This window comes from Pseudophryne corroboree, chromosome 10, assembly GCF_028390025.1.
Source record: "Pseudophryne corroboree isolate aPseCor3 chromosome 10, aPseCor3.hap2, whole genome shotgun sequence".
Taxonomy (NCBI): Eukaryota; Metazoa; Chordata; class Amphibia; order Anura; family Myobatrachidae; genus Pseudophryne; species Pseudophryne corroboree.
This window is the reverse complement of record NC_086453.1, coordinates 7,969,043-7,990,759: the sequence shown is the minus strand read 5'-3', so window position 1 is coordinate 7,990,759 and position 21,717 is coordinate 7,969,043. Positions and strand designations below refer to the sequence as shown.

The 21,717-nt window shown below is 48.2% G+C and overlaps 1 protein-coding gene across 1 annotated transcript in view; it reads right to left on the bottom strand.

The window, feature by feature from the left end:
• SPEN (spen family transcriptional repressor) overlaps positions 1-20,983 on the bottom strand; it is a 125,491-nt gene extending 104,508 nt beyond the window's left edge. The window contains exons 1-2 of the mRNA XM_063943894.1: positions 19,462-20,983; positions 18,941-19,178 (exon numbers count right to left, since the gene is read on the bottom strand). Coding sequence (XP_063799964.1) covers positions 18,941-19,178; positions 19,462-20,983 — 1,760 coding nt within the window. The remainder of the gene's footprint in view (positions 1-18,940; positions 19,179-19,461) is intronic.
• Between the last annotated feature and the right edge of the window lie 734 nt (positions 20,984-21,717).

The window sequence follows — 21,717 nt, the reverse complement described above, 5'->3', positions numbered from 1 at the left end:
CCTACTTCTTCTGAGTTAAAGGCTCTGCTTCTCGGCTACTGGACACCATTAGCTCCAGAGGGTTCGATCACTTGGTGCGCCTAGCTCAGGGGTGGGCAATTATTTCAGCTGGGGGGCCGCTTAACACTTCCAGCGAATATTCGAGGGCCACACACAAAATACTCAAAAAGAGATCCCTTTTTACACATTACGGCAGACAGCGTACCCTTTTTACACATTATGGCAGACAGTGTCCCCCTTTTTACACATTACGACAGACAGCGTCCCCTTTTTACAGATTACGACAGACAGCACCCCCATTTTTATAATTACGGCAGACAGCGCCCCCGCTTTTATACATTACGGCAGACAGCGCCCCCGCTTTTATACATTACGGCAGACAGCGCCCCCTCTTTTATACATTACGGCAGACAGCGCCCCCGCTTTTATACATTACGGCAGACAGCGCCCCCGCTTTTATACATTACGGCAGACAGCGTCCCCGTTTTTATACATTATGGCAGACAGTGCCCCCGTTTTTACACATTACGGCAGACAGCACCCCCTGTTTTTACACATTACGGCAGACAGCACCCCCGTTTTTATAATTACGGCAGACAGCGCCCCCGTTTTTATACATTACGGCAGACAGCGCCCCCGTTTTTACACATTACGGCAGACAGCGCCCCCGTTTTTACACATTACGGCAGACAGGGCCCCCGTTTTTACACATTACGGCAGACAGTCCCTACCCCCCTTTCCCCACCCTCCCCTAAACCTATATAGCAGTCCTTACCCTCCCCCCCCCCCCACACTCCCCTAAACCCATACAACCGTTTTTAACTCCCCTCCCCATAACTTATAGGGCAGCTTTAGCTTTATCCAGGGGGTTTACCTATTTGTCAGTGACGATCCCCACTGTCAGTGATGATCGGCGCTGCTGCTGCTTCTCCCCGCTGGCCGCCGTTTCTTCTCCCCACTGGCCGCTTCGTTCTGCTCCGAGTCCCACTCTGCAGTGCCCGCCCAGCGCCGCCCCCCGTGACGCCCAGCGCATGAGATAGAGGAAATTCCGGTCAGCTGACCATGTGACGTGACCGGGATTTCCTCAGCGGCGCCGCGTCTGCGAGCAGTGCAATGACAAGCGGCCTGTCGGGCCTCTTGTCATTGCACTCTGGTGGGGCACAGCGGGCCAGGCAGGATCGGTCCGCGGGCCGCATCCGGCCCGCGGGCCGCATGTTGCCCACCCCTAGCCTAGCTGCTTGTTCCCGGAGCCGCGCTGTCAATCCCCTCACAAAAGCCGGAAGAAAGAAGCCGGGTGAGTATAGGAAGATCAGAAGACTTCAGTAACGGAGGTAACAGCAGCGGTAGCGCTGCGCTCCATGCTCCCACACACCAACGTCTCTGGCAGGGTGCTGGGGGGGGAGCGCCCTGGGGACATGTTGCTGAGGGTCTAAGGGCTGGCGGGGGGACATATTTAGGTGCCCGGGCACAGCGTATGTTCACCCCGCCAGTGTGCCGCAGGGGGGAGCAACAGCGGTAGCGTTGCACTCCCTGCTCCCACACACACCATCGGCCTGCAGGGTGCTGGGGGGGGAGCGCCCTGGGCAGTATATATAGATATATATTGGTATATAATGTTATGTTATGTAATTCACTGGCGGGGGGACATACTTCGGTGCCCGCCCCGCCAGTACGCAGCGAACGGGCGGGAGCAGCAGCGGTAGCACTGCGCTCCTTGCTCCCGCACGCCATCGTCCTGCAGGGGGGGAGCGCCCTGGGCAGCATCTAATGATTTTTCCCGGGCGGGGGAACGTACCCGGACAACGGGTGTCTTCGGCCGCCGGGGTACAGCAGCATGTGCGCTGCGCTCCGTGGCTCCCACACACCAACGGCTTCTGTGGGTTCGGGCGCCCTGGGCTGCGTGTCAAACAAACAGGGGCTTACTCCCTATATGTATATGGGTGCCCCAGCTCGTTTACATATATATGTTTAGTTATTAGTGCTGGCTTAAGCGCGTCGGGAAGGGGCGGAGCTTAGCCCTCATACAGGAGGCAGCTCCATTTTTATTCAGATCCCCGCCAGGACTTGCTGGACAGTAAGATGGAGGGGGGCATGGTGTGTTAAATAAGAATTTACTTACCGATAATTCTATTTCTCGTAGTCCATAGTGGATGCTGGGAACTCCGTAAGGACCATGGGGAATAGCGGCTCCGCAGGAGACAGGGCACAAAAATAAAAGCTTTAGGATCAGGTGGTGTGCACTGGCTCCTCCCCCTATGACCCTCCTCCAAGCCTCAGTTAGGATACTGTGCCCGGACGAGCGTACACAATAAGGAAGGATTTTGAATCCCGGGTAAGACTCATACCAGCCACACCAATCACACCGTACAACTCGTGATCTGAACCCAGTTAACAGCATGATAACAGAGGAGCCTCTGGATAGATGGCTCACAACAACAATAACCCGATTTTAGTTAACAATAACTATGTACAAGTATTGCAGACAATCCGCACTTGGGATGGGCGCCCAGCATCCACTACGGACTACGAGAAATAGAATTATCGGTAAGTAAATTCTTATTTTCTCTAACGTCCTAAGTGGATGCTGGGGACTCCGTCAGGACCATGGGGATTATACCAAAGCTCCCAAACGGGCGGGAGAGTGCGGATGACTCTGCAGCACCGAATGAGAGAACTCAAGGTCCTCCTCAGCCAGGGTATCAAATTTGTAGAATTTTGCAAACGTGTTCTCCCCCCGACCACGTAGCTGCTCGGCAGAGTTGTAATGCCGAGACCCCCCGGGCAGCCGCCCAGGATGAGCCCACTTTCCTTGTGGAATGGGCCTTGACAGATTTAGGTTGTGGCAAGCCTGCCACAGAATGTGCAAGTTGAATTGTGCTACAAATCCAACGAGCAATCGTCTGCTTAGAAGCAGGAGCACCCATCTTGTTGGGTGCATACAATATAAAAAGTGAGTCAGACTTTCTGACTCCCGCCGTTATTGAAATATATATTTTCAATGCCCGGACCACGTCCAACAACTTGGAATCCTCCAAATCGTTAGTAGCCGCAGGCACCACAATAGGCTGGTTCAGGTGAAACGCTGACACCACCTTAGGCAGAAAATGAGGACGCGTCCGCAGTTCTGCCCTGTCCGTATGGAAAATCAGATATGGGCTCTTATATGATAAAGCCGCCAATTCTGATACTCTCCTGGCTGAAGCCAGGGCCAGTAGCATGGTTACTTTCCATGTAAGATACTTCAACTCCACCGATTTGAGCGGCTCAAACCAATGGGATTTGAGAAAATCCAAGACTACATTAAGATCCCACGGTGCCACTGGGGGCACAACCGGGGGCTGTATATGTAGTACTCCTTTTACAAAAGTCTGGACTTCAGGAACTGAAGCCAATTCTTTCTGGAAGAAAATCGACAGGGCCGAAATTTTAACCTTAATGGACCCCAATTTGAGGCCCATAGACAATCCTGTTTGCAGGAAATGTAGGAATCGACCCAGTTGAAATTCCTCCGTGGGGGCCTTCCTGGCCTCACACCACGCAACATATTTTCTCCAAATGCGGTGATAATGTTGTGCAGTCACCTCCTTCCTGGCTTTTACCAGTGTAGGAATGACCTCTTCCGGAATGCCTTTTTCCCTTAGAATTCGGCGTTCAACCGCCATGCCGTCAAACGCAGCCACGGTAAGTCTTGGAATAGACACGGTCCCTGCTGAAGCAGGTCCCGTCTTAGAGGTAGAGGCCACGGATCCTCCGTGAGCATCTCTTGAAGTTCCGGGTACCAAGTTCTTCTTGGCCAATCCGGAGCCACTAGAATCGTTCTTACTCCCTTTTGCCGTATAATTCTCAGTACTTTTGGTATGAGAGGCAGAGGAGGGAACACATACACTGACTGGAACACCCACGGTGTTACCAGAGCGTCCACAGCTATTGCCTGAGGGTCTCTTGACCTGGCGCAATACCTGTCCAGTTTTTTGTTGAGGCGGGACGCCATCATATCCACCATTGGTTTTTCCCAACGGTTCACAATCATGTGGAAGACTTCTGGATGAAGTCCCCACTCTCCCGGGTGTAGATCGTGTCTGCTGAGGAAGTCTGCTTCCCAGTTGTCCACTCCCGGAATGAATACTGCTGACAGTGCTATCACATGATCTTCCGCCCAGCGAAGAATCCTTGCAGCTTCTGCCATTGCTGTCCTGCTTCTTGTGCCGCCCTGTCTGTTTACGTGGGCGACTGCCGTGATGTTGTCCGACTGGATCAACACCGGCTGACCGTGAAGCAGGGGTTTTGCCAGACTTAGAGCATTGTAAATCGCTCTTAGCTCCAGTATATTTATGTGAAGAGACATCTCCAGGCTTGACCATACTCCCTGGAAGTTTCTTCCCTGTGTGACCGCTCCCCAGCCTCTCAGACTGGCATCCGTGGTCACCAGGACCCAGTCCTGTATGCCGAATCTGCGGCCCTCTAACAGATGAGCACTCTGCAACCACCACAGAAGAGACACCCTTGTCCGTGGCGATAAGGTTATCCGCTGATGCATCTGCAGATGTGATCCGGACCATTTGTCCAGCAGATCCCACTGAAAAGTTCGTGCGTGGAATCTGCCGAATGGAATCGCTTCGTAAGAAGCCACCATCTTTCCCAGGACTCTTGTGCATTGATGCACAGACACTTTCCCTGGTTTTAGGAGGTTCCTGACAAGTTCGGATAACTCCCTGGCTTTCTCCTCCGGAAGAAACACCTTTTTCTGAACCGTGTCCAGAATCATTCCCAGGAACAGCAGACGTGTCGTCGGGGTCAACTGAGATTTTGGAAAATTCAGAATCCACCCGTGTTGTTGCAGCACTAGTCGGGTTAGTGCTACTCCGTCCTCCAGCTGTTCTCTGGACCTTGCCCTTATCAGGAGATCGTCCAAGTAAGGGATAATTAATACGCCTCTTCTTCACAGAAGAATCATCATTTCGGCCATTACCTTGGTAAAGACCCGAGGTGCCGTGGACAATCCAAACGGCAGCGTCTGAAACTGATAATGACAGTTTTGCACCACGAACCTGAGGTACCCTTGATGTGAAGGGCAAATTGGGACATGCAGGTAAGCATCCTTTATGTCCAGGGACACCATAAAGTCCCCTTCTTCCAGATTCGCTATCACTGCTCTGAGTGACTCCATCTTGAACTTGAATTTTTGTATGTACAGGTTCAAAGATTTCAGATTTAGAATAGGTCTTACCGAGCCGTCCGGCTTCGGTACCACAAATAGCGTGGAGTAATACCCCTTTCCCTGTTGTAGGAGGGGTACCTTGACTATCACCTGCTGAGAAAACAACTTGTGAATGGCTTCCAATACCGTCGCCCTGTCTGACGGAGACGTTGGCAAAGCAGACTTTAGGAACCTCCGAGGGGGAGACTTCTCGAATTCCAACCTGTAACCCTGAGATACTACCTGCAGGATCCAGGGGTCCACCTGTGAGCAAGCCCACTGTGCGCTGAAATTCTTGAGTCGACCCCCTACCGCTTCTGAGTCCGCTTGTAAGGCCCCAGCGTCATGCTGAGGGCTTTGCAGAACCCTGAGAGGGCTTCTGTTCCTGGGCAGGGGCTGCTTGCTGCCCTCTCTTACCCCTTCCTCTGCCCCGAGGCAGATATGACTGTCCTTTTGTCCGCTTGTTCTTATAGGACCGAAAGGACTGCGGCTGAAAAGACGGTGTCTTTTTCTGTTGGGAGGGGGTCTGAGGTAAAAAGGTGGATTTTCCGGCAGTTGCCGTGGCCACCAGATCCGATAGACCGACGCCAAATAATTCCTCCCCTTTATACGGCAATACTTCCATATGTCGTTTGGAATCCGCATCACCTGACCACTGTCGCGTCCATAAACTCCTTCTGGCAGATATGGACATCGCATTTACTCTCGATGCCAGAGTGCAAATATCTCTCTGAGCATCTCGCATATAAAGGAAAGCATCCTTTAATTGCTCTATAGTCAATAAAATACTGTCCCTATCCAGGGTATCAATATTTTCAGTCAGGGAATCCAACCAGACGACCCCAGCACTGCACATCCAGGCTGAGGCGATGGCTGGTCGCAGTATAACACCAGTATGTGTGTATATACTTTTTAGGGTAGTTTCCAGTCTCCTATCAGCTGGATCCCTGAGGGCGGCCGTATCAGGAGACGGTAACGCCACTTGTTTTGATAAGCGTGTGAGCGCCTTATCCACCCTAGGGGGTGTTTCCCAGCGCGCCCTAACCTCTGGCGGGAAAGGGTATAATGCTAATAACTTTTTTGAAATTAGCACTTTTCTATCTGGGTTAACCCACGCTTCATCACATACATCATTTAATTCCTCTGATTCAGGAAAAACTACAGGTAGTTTTTTCACCCCCCACATAATACCCCTTTTTGTGGTACTTGCAGTATCAGAGATATGCAAAGCCTCCTTCATTGCCGTGATCATATAACGTGTGGCCCTACTTGAAAATACGTTTGTTTCATCACCGTCGACACTAGATTCAGTGTCTGTGTCTGGGTCTGTGTCGACCGACTGAGGTAAAGGGCGCTTTACAGCCCCTGACGGTGTCTGAGACGCCTGGGCAGGTACTAACTGGTTTGCCGGCCGTCTCATGTCGTCAACTGATTTTTGTAATGTGCTGACATTATCACGTAATTCCATAAACAAAGCCATCCATTCCGGTGTCGACTCCCTGGGGGGTGACATCACCATTATCGGCAATTGCTCTGCCTCCACACCAACATCGTCCTCATACATGTCGACACACACGTACCGACACACAGCAGACACACAGGGAATGCTCTTATCGAAGACAGGACCCCACTAGCCCTTTGAGGAGACAGAGGGAGAGTTTGCCAGCACACACCCAAGCGCTATAATATATATGGGAACAACCTTATATAAGTGTTGTTCCTTATAGCAGCTTAAATATATCAAAATATCGCCAAAAAATGCCCCCCCTCTCTGTTTTACCCTGTTTCTGTAGTGCAGTGCAGGGGAGAGTCCTGGGAGCCTTCCTCACAGCGGAGCTGAGCAGGAAAATGGCGCTGTGTGCTGAGGAGAATAAGCCCCGCCCCCTATTTCGGCGGGCTTTTCTCCCGGAGTTTTAGATATCTGGCATGGGTTAAATACATACATATAGCCTCAATGGCTAAATGTGATGTATTCTTTTGCCATAAAGGTATTAAATATTGCTGCCCAGGGTGCCCCCAGCAGCGCCCTGCACCCTCCGTGACCGCTTGGTGTGAAGTGTGTGACAACAATGGCGCACAGCTGCAGTGCTGTGCGCTACCTTCATGAAGACTGAAGAGCCTTCTGCCGCCTGTTTCCGGACCTTCAATCTTCAGCATCTGTAAGGGGGGTCAGCGGCGCGGCTCCGGGACGAACCCCAGGGTGAGACCTGTGTTCCGACTCCCTCTGGAGCTAATGGTGTCCAGTAGCCTAAGAATCCAATCCATCCTGCACGCAAGTGAGTTGAAATTCTCTCCCCTAAGTCCCTCGATGCAGTGAGCCTGTTGCCAGCAGGAGTCACTGAAAATAAAAAACCTAAAAACTTTTTCTAAGCAGCTCTTTAGGAGAGCCACCTAGATTGCACCCTGCTCGGACGGGCACAAAAACCTAACTGAGGCTTGGAGGAGGGTCATAGGGGGAGGAGCCAGTACACACCACCTAATCCTAAAGCTTTATTTTTGTGCCCTGTCTCCTGCGGAGCCGCTATTCCCCATGGTCCTGACGGAGTCCCCAGCATCCACTTAGGACGTTAGAGAAAAGCTATATGGGGATCATATAGCTTTATGGTTGATAATGGACGCATAATCACTTTTATATTACATAAATTCAAGGTTTCCCTGTTTGTACCCATTATTAGTTAGTCGACATATGTCGGCAGGTGTGAGGGCTTTGTCACAAGCTGCTGTGGGGATGACTGTCGGCTTCGCCGGCGCATGGTGGTGCTTGATTCGGGAAATTAAGTACTAGAAAATTGGTGGTTGTGTGCTTAAAACAGAAAACACGATAGGGGAGATTCAGTTGTTGGCGGATACCCTGGGGTATATTTACAAAGATTCGTGTTTTTGCCGTTTTGAAGGGTGTTTGAACTCGAATGGTATCGGGTGCATTTTCCACTTTTTGAATCCTGATACGATCATTCACTAAGCTGCCGAGTTTTGCACAATCATTTTTTCCGATGTCGATGTGATTCGTAATATCAGGCAGTGTTTTACGGGAGTGATGAGTAAAACACTGCCTGACAAAACACAAGGAATCCCGGCCGGATCTGTGAGATCCGTGCAGGGCTTCATTGTGTACCTTAAAAAGTTGTTTAAAGTCTTAAAAAATCTGAAAGAAATTGCGTGGGCTTCCCCCTCCTAAGCACAACCAGCCTTGGGCTCTTTGAGCCGGTCCTGGTTGAAAAAATATGGGGGAAAAAATGACAGGGGTTCCCCCATATTTCTTCAACCAGCACCGGGCTCTGCGCCTGGTCCTGGTTCCATAAATACGGGGGACAAAAAGCGTAGGGGTCCCCCGTATTTTTGAAACCAGCACCGGGCTCCACTAGCCAGGTACATAATGCCACAGCCGGGGGACACAGGTACCCCAAGGATTCTACATGGAGAAGAGGACCGAGCCTCGTGGGAACATAGGTAAGTATGTATGTATGTATGGAGGTGTGCATGTATGTAATAAACTTATACTTTCACGGTGTGTGTGTCCTGTTTTTTGGGGGGTATTTTATTTAGTAGTAGTACTACAGGTACCAGCGGGCCTGGTTTTCCACCGCATGCTGGTACTTGTGGTTCTCCAAGTACCAGCTTGCGGGGGAGGCTTGCTGGGACTTGTAGTACTGCTACTAAAAACAATATTCACATTTTTTAAAAAGGCTATCAGCCCCCCATCCGCCGCCCTTGGATGGGGGGGGACAGCCTCGGGCTTCACCCCTGGCCCTTGGGTGGCTGGAGGGGGGGACCCCTTGATTTAAGGGGTTCCCACTCCTCCAGGGTACCCCGGCCAGGCCGGGGTGACTAGTTGGGTATGTAATGCCATGGCCGCAGGGACCAGTATAAAAGTGTCCACCGGCTGTGGCATTATGTACCTGGCTAGTGGAGCCCGGTGCTAGTTTCAAAAATACGGGGGACCCCTACGCTTTTTGTCCCCCGTATTTTTGGAACCAGGACTAGGCACAGAGCCCGGTGCTGGTTGAAGAAATATGGGGGAACACCTGTCATTTCCCCCCCCATATTTTTTCAACCAGGACCAGCTCAAAGAGCCCGAGGCTGGTTATGCTTAGGAGGGGGGACCCCACGCAATTTTTTTCCCAGTTTTTACACTAAACAGACCCTTTCCCATAGATAACCATGCACAGATCTCACTGATCGGTGCATGGTTATCCAAACTCGACTGGAAAAAGCAGGTCTATTTTTTTGCTGCATTTTTTAACGATTCGAAAAAAACCAGACCCGCACTTGAGCACTCAGAAACTAACACCCAAATACGAATGAATAGTGAATGCCCGTATTGTATGAAATAACAGCCGTGTTTGACCGATGGTCTATTCATTCGTATTTCGGAACTTTGCAAATTAAAACATGACGAATAGACCAAACACTGCCGAGATTGGTGCTTAGCGAATTCCCGGATTGGGACTTAGAAAAAAAAACACAAATCGGACAAACTCGAATTCTTAGTAAATATTGGCCCCTGTCGGCATTAACGGTATTTCCTGGTTAACACAATTATCAGACTCTTGTTGCCTTGTACCTGTATATGTAGATATATATATATATTGGTATATGTGGGGGGAGTGTTATCAAACTTGTATTGGTTTCCTTCCCTCAGACCCCTCGGGTTCTGGGATTATTTTTTGCCCGCTTACTATTCCTTGCTGTCGACATTTACTAAGTTTCTGTTGACCATAACGTTCCTGGTAGATCCACATCGGGGGCACGTCAGTACATGGTCATACACATTCACAACACATTACTGTCACTAGGGACCTGCCAGGTCTGGATAATCCACTTGCGTATAGGTTATATCTATATGTGTATATATGTAGATATAGGTTCTATATGCATGGTTGGGATATATGTGTTTTATTGTGTATTACATGAGGTATATCCATGAATGCTGAAGTAATGGTATTCTTCTCATGTGCTGGTCGCTCTGCTGATTAAGCTCTAGATTGGCCGGGACGAGTTGTTTCGATCCTCTCAAGGAGTCCGAATATTATTCTCTTCACAACGCGGAGAGAAAATTATGACAGTCAGCTCCTGGTCGACGCCGAGCCCGGTCGCAAAGGATCATACACCGGCAGCTGAGTGACATTTTATTTCTATACTTTGTCCTTATTTGCACTGTATGCACTTGAGGGAGTGTGGTAGTCGGGTAGGCATCCGATAGAGTTATCCTATCCAGAGTGGGTAGGCTTGCCTATGTTTATTCTACCTTATAATGTTAGTGTGGCCTCTGTTCAGTCAATCTTGGCGGATACCTCTGGTAAGTCTAGCTTCGTGAGTTAGCCTCTTTCGCAATGGTGGGTGACGCATTTTTTTGTGGGATGCAGTCGTTTTACCGGTTCGATACCGTCGTGTTTCCTTTTCTGTGTAGACAGTGGAAGGTGAAAAGGTAAGAGTTCTGCAGCCTTGTTAGGTTCGCAGTAGTGGATGTCGTTTTCTATTTCCTCCATATCCACCACTTGTCGCTGAGTCTATCGGGCTGGTCCCCACTCCGGTGGGCACTCGTCTATTAGGTTTCCGTTAGTCCAAGAATAGACTAGGACCTGTGAGTTATTTATAGAATCCAAAGGGGAACATTTAGAATTACGGTTGTTTCCCCTTACTGTTTTTCTAATAGTTCTTGCCGTTCCACTCCAGAAGGGAAGATAGTACGCGACGCCATACAGAGGTGCGTCAGGATCAGGACATTGTCCGGTGGTCCCTGTATAAAGGTGCAAATCGTTGGTTCTCTCTGACTGCTCTTCGACACAGGGATTGGCTGTTGTTTCCAACTACACTGATGTTGGAGGTGGTTTTCAGAGTAGATAATGACCGGTAAAAGTTCTGTGTTTTTCATGTGAAAAGAGGTCTGAGGATCCAGGGTTGGATCGGTTTTACTGTGACGCTTTATCAAGGTGTTCCGTTACTTAACCGGTTGGCTGCGGCCGGAGAGGCCTTTTTTGGTGAGAGGCTTTATTGCCAGAGTGGTTTTCAAGGGACCAGTTGGAGATGTGATCCGGGTCTCACCGGCACATGCACGTGAATATAATCCTAACGGCCAGGGCATCGCTCTGGTGGTGTCTGCTCGGTTCTTTCCTTCTAGAGGGACGAAGGTTCGAGTTCTAGGTGAAGATCCTGGTGTCCGTGCATACAGGTCTCCGAGACGGAGGAGCAGTACTTGCAAGGGACGAGTTTCCAGGGGATAGAGTCGAGTTGGAAAGCTTGTCTGCTATAAACTTTCTTGCATTAAGAGTTAGTTCGACAAACGTATTCTTCGTGTTCTGCCCGGGTTAGTTCTACTAGACGTCTTGTCAGCAGTGGTATAAGTAAACCACTATGGCGGAACAAGGAGCAAAGTGGCAATGGCAGTAGATGCACAGTTTTGCCGTTGGGTGGAGAGTCTAGTAAACGCTATATTAACGGTCTTCGTTCCGATGGTGAACGACGGAGAAATGGATTTCCTCTGCTGACGTGATCTCCATCCGGGGAAAAATTCGGTCGTCATCGAGAAGTTTTCACAGACATGACAAGTCTTTGAGTATTGTCGCAATTGGATATGTTGGCGTCTCGCCTCAAGAAGAGGCCTCAGGGATATTGTTCCAGGTCAGGGGATGCTTAAGCTATAGCAGTGGACAACCTTGTGACACCGTGGTTGATAAACGTGGGATGAACAAAGGTTCAGGCGATTCTCTTGGATCCGGTCTCGCCAAGGAAGGTTTGCTATCCAGGTTTTCAGGATTTCCTCTTAGGAAGATTCCTGCCCTTTTTCTCTATGTGAGGATCTGTGACAACAAGATCAGGGCATGTTTCAAGACTTACCGCGGCTGCGTCTGACGTCAGGGCGGCGGAATGCCATATACCAAGCCGAAAGGGTGTTCCCAGGGAAGTTCTTTCCTCAATTCTTCATGCTAAGAAAGAAGTAACGGCTAAGCTTTACCACTGTAGTGGGCGGAACTATGTGTTTTGGATGTATCCAGGAAGGCTCCTATGGAAATCTTTCAGCTAGGTCGTGCTTATCCATACTTTACAAACCAGTGTGGATGCAGGTTTAAAGTTGGGAGTGTGGCCTAATATATTTTTTACAAAAATTTCTCGCTTGGAAAGTGGTCATGCTCTTGGCTTTGACATCCGCAAGGCGGGTGTCGGAAGCGGTGGTTTTGTCTCACAAGAGCCTTGTTTGTTCTTTCATGTGGATAGAGAGGAATTGAGAAGTCGGTTAGTAGTTCTGCCGAGAGTGGTTTCTGGGTTTCGCAGAAAATTGGCCTATTTTGATGCCGGTGGTTACTTAGGCATTAGCTGATTCAAATTCTCTTGATGTAGCCAGGGATTTGAATTTTTAGGTCTCCATTTTGGTTCAGATTGGAGAAACAGGGGCTCTGTTTGTCTGATATCTTCCCAGTATGGTTTGGGTGACTGGGTTAGGCAGTCGGTTACACGTTGGTTCTGTGATGGTATTTGGCATGTTCGGTCTACGGCTGGATTGCAGTCACCGAAGTCGGTGGAGGCCCATTTTACTGGGAAGATGGGCTCCTCCTGGGAGGAGGCCCGAGGAGTCTTGGCGGTTCAACTCTGCTGAGTGGATACTTGGTCGGGTTCAAACGCTTTTTCTATGCTCTACAAGTTTGATACCCTGGTTGAGGGGGACCTTTTGTTGGCTCAATCGGTGCTGCAGAGTCGTTCGCACTCTCCCGCCCGTTCTGGAGCTTTGGTATTGACCCCATGGTCCTTTTGGAGTTCCCAGCATCCTCTAGGACGTATGAGAAAATAGGATTTTGGTACCTACCGGTAAATCCTTTTCTCTTAGTCCGTAGAGGATGCTGGGCGCCCGTCCCAGTGCGTACTGTGTCTGCAGTTATTGTTTTTGGTTACACTTTAGGGGTGTTTCTTCTCGGTCAGGCTGTTGCTGACGATGTTCAGGCCATGGCATGAGGTGTCTCATTATTGGTTGTGTTGGCACACAGGTTGTGTTACATATTCTCTCAGCATGTGGCTGTGTCTTTTCCATGCCGTAGGCTGGTGTTCTACTGAATGCCACGTTCTGCGGTATGTTCGTGGTGTGAGCTGGTAGGACACTCACCGTTTTTATAAATTTTTTCTTTGAAATGTCCATCTCTCCTGGGCACAGTTTCTAACTGACGTCTGGAGGAGGGGCATAAAGGGAGGAGCCAGTTCACACTCAGTTTAAGTCTTTATAGTGTGCCCAAGCTCCTGCGGATCCATCTATACCCCATGGTCCTTTTGGAGTCCCCAGCATCCACTACGGACTAAGAGAAAAGGATTTACCGGTAGGTACCAAAATCCTATTTTATCTTTTTCTGCACAATTTGCCCTGGAGTTGTAAAAGGAGTTTGAATTAAGAATATTGTCGTATGAAGGAAATTAAGAATATGGGATTTGTTATCATGTGGTCATAACCTCAAATATGAGGTAAAACAAGAAGTAACCTCACAACCAGAGTGGTGCGGATAAGAGGTGGTGTCTTCTTCTCTTTGGTGCGTATTTGTGGCTCTTGTGTGCTGAAAGGAATCTATTGATATATTTTCTGCTTTCAGAACCTATGTGTTTTTTTTTTTAAGGTAAGCTCATTACCATAGGGGAGATTTGTAAAGCTGTGTGATCTTCCACATAAGACGTTAATCACATGGTGGTGGCACCATCCCTTAAGTAAAACAAGACATCCTACACTATGAAAGATTCTCGTTCAACTTTCTTTTGAGGAACATAAGACAAAAATCACATGGTGGTGGCACCATCCCTTAAGTAAAACAAGACATCCTACACTGTGAAAGATTCTCGTTCTCCTTTCTTTTGAGGAACATAAGACGTTAATCACATGGTGGTGGCACCATCCCCTAAGTAAAACAAGACATCCTACACTGTGAAAGATTCTCGTTCTCCTTTCTTTTGAGGAACATAAGACGTTAATCACATGGTGGTGGCACCATCCCCTAAGTAAAACAAGATATCCTACACTGTGAAAGATTCTCGTTCTCCTTTCTTTTGAGGAACATAAGACGTTAATCACATGGTGGTGGCACCATCCCCTAAGTAAAACAAGATATCCTACACTATGAAAGATTCTCGTTCTCCTTTCTTTTGAGGAACATAAGACGTTAATCACATGGTGGTGGCACCATCCCCTAAGTAAAACAAGATATCCTACACTATGAAAGATTCTCGTTCTCCTTTCTTTTGAGGAACATAAGACGTTAATCACATGGTGGTGGCACCATCCCCTAAGTAAAACAAGATATCCTACACTATGAAAGATTCTCGTTCTCCTTTCTTTTGAGGAACATAAGACGTTAATCACATGGTGGTGGCACCATCCCCTAAGTAAAACAAGATATCCTACACTATGAAAGATTCTCGTTCTCCTTTCTTTTGAGGAACATAAGACGTTAATCACATGGTGGTGGCACCATCCCCTAAGTAAAATAAGATATCCTACACTATGAAAGATTCTCGTTCTCCTTTCTTTTGAGGAACATAAGACGTTAATCACATGGTGGTGGCACCATCCCCTAAGTAAAATAAGATATCCTACACTGTGAAAGATTCTCGTTCTCCTTTCTTTTGAGGAACATAAGACGTTAATCACATGGTGGTGGCACCATCCCCTAAGTAAAACAAGATATCCTACACTATGAAAGATTCTCGTTCTCCTTTCTTTTGAGGAACATAAGACGTTAATCACATGGTGGTGGCACCATCCCCTAAGTAAAATAAGATATCTTACACTATGAAAGATTCTCGTTCTCCTTTCTTTTGAGGAACATAAGACGTTAATCACATGGTGGTGGCACCATCCCCTAAGTAAAACAAGATATCCTACACTATGAAAGATTCTCGTTCTCCTTTCTTTTGAGGAACATAAGACGTTAATCACATGGTGGTGGCACCATCCCCTAAGTAAAATAAGATATCTTACACTATGAAAGATTCTCGTTCTCCTTTCTTTTGAGGAACATAAGAACAATCGCTGAAACTAGGATTTTCTTCATACCCGGACTTTTCTCTAGCATCCATAAGGGATATTGGGGGAATCTAGTACGATGGGGTATAGACGGGGTCCAAAGGAGCCAGTGCACTTGAAATTTCTTCACTGGGTGTGTTGGCTCCTCCCCTCTATGCCCCTCCCACAGGCAGTATAGAAAAAAGTGCCATCAGGAGAAGATGCACACTATGCAGCTCCAGAGAGATTTTTTCATGTTCTTTAAAACTTTTATTATTTTCGGTATACTGTTTGGGCAACAGCATACCTGCGCCGTTAGAGTTAGGGGGGAAAAGGGGGGGCAATCACTGGCCTCTGTAAGGTGTCAGAGCCGCTTCCCCGCTGCATGACCACCGTCCTGAGAGATTGTTTGTTCAGCGGGGCACTGCGCCTTGGCTGTCACAGCTGCAGCATGCCGCACACCCCTAACACTGCCTGAAGGTGATCATCGGTGGTGAGTACAAACCAGGGGGCCCACCGGTTCAAAGTGCGTCTGACCACAGGCGCGGCGTATGGAACCCTCCCCCTGGGGGGTCCCCATAAGATCCCCTGTGTAGAACTTGCACAACAGGGCTTGACTAGCACTTGTGTGATGTTTTAAGCACTTTTGGAGACTTTGCCAGTATAATCTATATTTGTAACTCCGGCGCCATTGGAGGGGGTGGAGCTACCTCAGAGTGGGACACGCAGGCATTTTGGCGCCTTCCGCGGCTTACTGTAGCCACAGACAGCACACACAGCGCTTCCTGACTCCTCAGACATGCTGTATATCTGGTACAGGGTGTAGCAAAGGGAGGGAGTGTTTACTGTATTATAGAGAGCTGACAGCTGGCCAGGAAACATCCAGAAAAAAATAAATAAAATTAAAATGTCCAAGAAGTTTTTGCGTACTTTCCCATTTGCTCCTGAAGGCAGAAAATTTTGGAAAGAACCCCCAGGGGTGGCTGTATCGGTCTCTCGCCTGTCTAAAAAGGCGGTGCTGCCCGCCCTGGGCTCCCTGACTATGAAGGACCCTGGGGATAGGAAGATAGAGACTACACTGAAGTCTATTTACACAGCAGCTATGGGTTGTTGGATGACCCATGCCATTCATTCCTGGACCACTCAAATTCAGTGGGGCCTCTCGGGGGGATATGCCTTTGGTTACTATGGTAACCCTAATAAAACAGATTCAGGACACTACGCGTGTCCTTTGTGATTTGCTCAAGGAATTGGGGAACATTAATGCTAGGACTTCTGCCATGGCAGTGTCGGCGCGCAGGGCCATGTGGCTGCGTCAGCAGATGCAGAATCCAATCATAGAGTGGAGTTGCTTCCCTTTTTCTGGGTAATGGCTCTTTGGGATTGAATTGGATACCTGGATTTCCAAAGTTACGGCCAGGAAATCCACGTTTCTCCCCTCTGGGGCCCCGCCGGCGAGACGCTTCCGAGGCACCAGAGGTATGTCAAGAAAACCTGCCAGCACCAGTTCTCAGGAACAGACCACCGGTTCAGCTTCCGCTAAAGCCTCCGCATGACAGTGCCCACCCACCCCGAAGGGATCTCGGGGTGGAAGCTCGACTGCGTCACTTTCAGCCACGTCTGGGAGACTTCCTACCGGGATACCTGGGTCAGGGATCTCGTTTCTTATGGCTACAAGCTGGAGTTGGACAGTGCTCTTCCCCTACAATTTTTCAAATCAAGCTTACCAGCTTTGGAGGATATGCGGGTTACGCTGCAGCAGGCCATCCAAAAGTTGGTCCAGTCTCACGTCATTGTTCCAGTACCAATACCACAACGAGGCGGCGGTTATTACTCCAACCTGTTTGTGGTGCCGAATCCGAATGGTTCGGTAAGGACCATTTTCAATCTCAAGTCATTGAATCCTTACCTGAAGGTGTTCAAGTTCAAGATGGAATCTTTGAGAACAGTGATTGCGGGCCTGGAAGACCAGGAATTCATGGTTTCAAGGACGCTTATCTACATATTCCGATTTGGCCACCTCATCAGGCGTAACTGAGGTTTGCCCTGCGGGACGATCACTACCAATTCCAGGCACTACCCTTCAGCCTGTCCACAGCTCCAAGGGTATTTACAAAGGTAATGGTGGAGATGATGTTACAGCTCCGGGTCCAGGGGGTCAATATTGACCCTTACCTGGACGCTTTTTTTTTTTTTTTTTGCAAATAGATTTTTATTGAAATTTCAAATGAACAAAAACAGGAAGTTGCAGAAACATTACAATAGCTTCTAGTACTGTCAGAGGTACATCATCTGGAGATACTCAACATCGTGTGTAATTAAAAAAAAACAAAAAACCGTAGAGGGGTATGTCCCCTTTCCACTAACATATCATAATTCCAGAGATAGAAAAATATATAGAGCATAAAGGAGTAAGAACCATAAACGTTTCATGAATTACAACTTCTTGAAGCAAAAGGGAGAGAGTAGAAGTAGGAGAGGAAAGAGGAGTAGCGAGAAACCAAGAAAAAGATAGAGGGATGGGGGGTAGTATTACTCTCAGTGTAGAGGGGGGGGAAGGAAAGGTAGCGTAGAGAAATAAGGTTTAGGAAGGGGGTGGGGGGGGAGGTTTTCTCTTCCTGTCCTAAGGGGTTTAAAGCATGATTAATTGCATATGGCTACTGGAGGTAAAAAGGGGGGGGTTTCTCTTAAAGAGAAGATTTGTAATGGATTGTTGCTTTGTATTCCAGCCATGGGCTCCAAGTAGCAACGAAGGTGGTGTTTTTCATTTCTAAAGACAAAATGAGATCTTCCATTATCATATAGTGGTCTAATCGGGCGGCCCATTCTTTCATAGTGGGGGAAACTGTTGATTTCCAGTGAACTGGGATCACTGCCTTAGAGGCACTCAAAATATGGCGAAGTAGTGATTTCTTGAGATGATATCTAGGTGTACGTGTGAGATTTAATAACCAAAAACTAGGGCAAAAGGGTAAGTCCTCACCGAGGATAAAGCTAGCTGTCTCTACCACCTTGCGCCAAAACGGTTGCAAGAGAGAGCATTCCCACCATATATGTAGTGGGGTGCCTACTGCCATCCCGCATCTCCAGCACGTGTTGGGTACTCCAGGATAGATTTTCGCTAGGATATTTGGGCATCTATACCACCTTGTAAGTACTTTGTAGTGAGTCTCCAAAACTAGCACATTGGTTGTTAATGAGAAGGTATTTTTATAGATACCCTCCCAATCGTCTGTGGCCACCGACCCCCCCAGGTCTATTTCCCAATCCCTGACAAATTTCGGTTGAGAAGAAAATCTATGATTCAAGATCCACTTGTAAAACGTGGAAAGAGTGTGTCTAGGGTATGTGTGGGAGAGGCACATCTGTTCAAATAGAGTCAGTGCTCGTATACCCTTTCCAGAAGAGCAAAAAGTCTGTAGGTAATGTTTAATTTGGAGATATCTCCAGATTTCTTTATTGGGTAGATTCCATTTAGTTTGCAGTTCGGAAAAAGGTATTATACCAGATGAGTCCAGCATTTGATTAACTCTCAGGATGCCCTTTTCCTGCCATGCATAGAACGACATGGAGTGGCATCCAGGGGGAAACTCAGGATTCCCAAACAGCGGTGAGAGTGGGGAAGGGTGTGCTGAAATATGTGGGAGGGAGCGTAGGAGACGCCAACACGAAAAGATGGGACCAGCTAGTGGGTGCAATACCTGGGGGACTTTAGAAAGCCAGGGGGAGTTCAAGCTAAGAGAGGGAAGAGAGGCCAGTTCAATGTCTACCCATTGTTTCCTGTGGAATTCACTACTCCATTCCATGGCTCTCGTAAGGAGTACTGCATGGTAATAGGATAAAAAGTGGGGAAGTTGGAGACCTCCTTGATGTTTCCGTCTAAAGAGGATCTCATGCTTAAATCGGGGTTTTCGCCCCGCCCAAATGTAGTCTCTGATTTTTCGTTGTAGTGAGAGGAACCATTGTCGAGGAATAGTAACAGGCAGAGTTTGTAATAGGTAGAGGATTCTGGGTAAAATATTCATTTTGATTACTGCTATTCTCCCTATCCATGAAATTTTTTCCCCGCCCCATTTGGAGAGATCAGATTGGAGTTTTGATAGGAGTGGGGGAAAATTCAATTGGTAAATTTGGGAGAGATCCCTGTGAAGAATTACTCCTAAATATTTTAATTGTGATGGATGCCATGCAAAGGGCGAGATAGATTGTAGTACTTGGAGGCTGGTCTGGTCTAGTGTTAAATTCATTGCTGTAGATTTCGATAAATTAATTTTAAAGTTGGAGAGAGTACCAAAACGCTTGAACTCTTTAAGAAGGTTGGGTATAGAGGTCAAAGGATTAGAAATCACTGCGAGGAGGTCATCTGCAAATAGGGCAAGCTTGTACTCCGTCCTCCCCACCTGCAGCCCTGTGATGTTAATATTCTGACGAATGGCCCTCGCCAGGGTCTCCATGCATAGCACAAAAATAAGTGGTGACAAAGGACACCCCTGACGAGTCCCATTCCGTATCTGGAACGGGTCTGATAGTTCACCATTGATACGTACGCGAGCCGCGGGGTCAGAATACAGGGCCCTGATTCTCTGGAGGCCCACCATGCCCATGCCCATGTGTTCCAACACCCCCAATAGGAAATCCCAGTCCACTCTGTCGAACGCTTTTTCTGCGTCTGTTGAGAGGAGGATGGAGGGGGATTTACAAGTTGATGCGTAATGAATCAAATCGAGGACCTTCGTGGTGTTGTCTCTGGCCTCGCGGCCCGGAACGAAACCCACCTGGTCCGAGTGTATCAGTTTTGGAAGATAGAGTTTTAAGCGATTCGCCATTAATTTGGCGAAGAGCTTCAGGTCCACATTTAGTAGGGAAATAGGTCTATAGCTGGAACAGTGTGACGGGTCTTTGCCCTCCTTATGGATCACTGTGATATGTGCGAGCATAGACTGGGGGGAGAAGGAGGACTGGTCTGAAACCTGATTAAAAGCTCTAAGCATCATAGGTAGCAAAACATCTCCAAATGTCTTATAGTAAGCTAAAGAGAAGCCGTCAGGGCCCGGACTCCTGCCATTTGGGGTGGTTTTTACAGCTTCTTCGAGCTCTGCCAGAGTGTAGGGGTTCTCCAGTGACTCGACTTCTTCAGGTGTAAGAGTGGGGAAATTAATTTCCCGTAAAAACTCTGCAATGGAGGCCTTTCGGGAAAGATCAGGGTCTGCCTCCTTGGGGCCTCTTAGGTTGTATAATTGGGTATAATAGTGTCGGAAGGCTGCTGCTATCTCTGTCGTGGTGTGTTGTGTTGTTCCGGTATGAGATTTCACTTTAGATATAAAAGATGCTGCGCGTTGAGCCTGGAGAGCCCGCGCTAGCAGCTTCCCAGGCTTGTTCCCCCATAGGAAATATCGACTACGACATTTTCTAGCCTCTAACTTCAGTCTGTGGGACATAAGCGAGTCTAATTCCTTCCGAGCCATTAGTAATGATTGAAGGTTTTCGTCTGACATGGTGGATTTGTGGAGAAGTTCTAAGGCTTGGATTCTTTGTAACAAGGCCTCCCGTGCCGCCATATGTTGTCTTTTCCTATGGGCGCCCAGTTGAATAAGTTTTCCTCTAATTACACATTTGTGTGCCTCCCAGACTACCACTTTAGAGATCTCCTCTGTGTCGTTGACCTCAATATAATCGGCTATCGCCTCTCTGATCTGCTGCTGGCAACCGGGGTCCTGGATGATCATCTCGTTTAGTCTCCACGTGTAAGAGTTCGGCCGAACAGGGGACAGGCGAACCCCCAGAGAGACGGGAGCATGGTCTGTCCAGGACATGTTGCCCACAGCAGATACCTCAGCCAGGTGCAAAAATCTATGTGGGATAAATAAGTAGTCAATCCTAGTGTAAGTGTTGTGAGGGTGTGAATAAAAGCTAAAATCCCGAGTGGAGGGGTGTTGTATCCTCCAGACATCAATAAGTTGGAAGTTATGTAGAGTCTTCCGGACCCTACGGTGTAATTTATCCGAATACCTTGGGGAGGGGTTGGAGGAATCTAATCGGGGCTCCAAGGACCAGTTTAAATCCCCGCCAAAAAGCAAAATCCCATTAATATGAGGTTGGGCTAGCGTGAGGACTCTTTCCAAAAAGCCTGGCTGTGCCTTATTGGGGGCATAGACATTGAGAAATGTAAGAGCTCTATTAGCGATAGTGCAATTTATAAGCAGAGCCCTGCCGGGGACAAGTTGATGACAAACAACATCAGCAAGGGTCACATGCTTAGCGATCAGAATCGCTACCCCCAATGTCTTACCATCAACATTATTAGAGAAATACCCTGTAGGGAAGTCACGATTCCTGAGAGAGGGGGCCACTCCCTCTTTAAAGTGGGTTTCTTGCACAAAGGCAACATCTGCTTTTTCGGCTTTCAATTCTCGTAAGGCCCTTGACCGCCTCTCAGGAATGTTGAGTCCCCGGGCATTAATAGAAACCACTTTTAGTAGTGCCATTTACCCGTTCTAAAAAGAAATAGTAAATCTGGTTTCACCGAGAACCCAGCAGCATAGAGTAG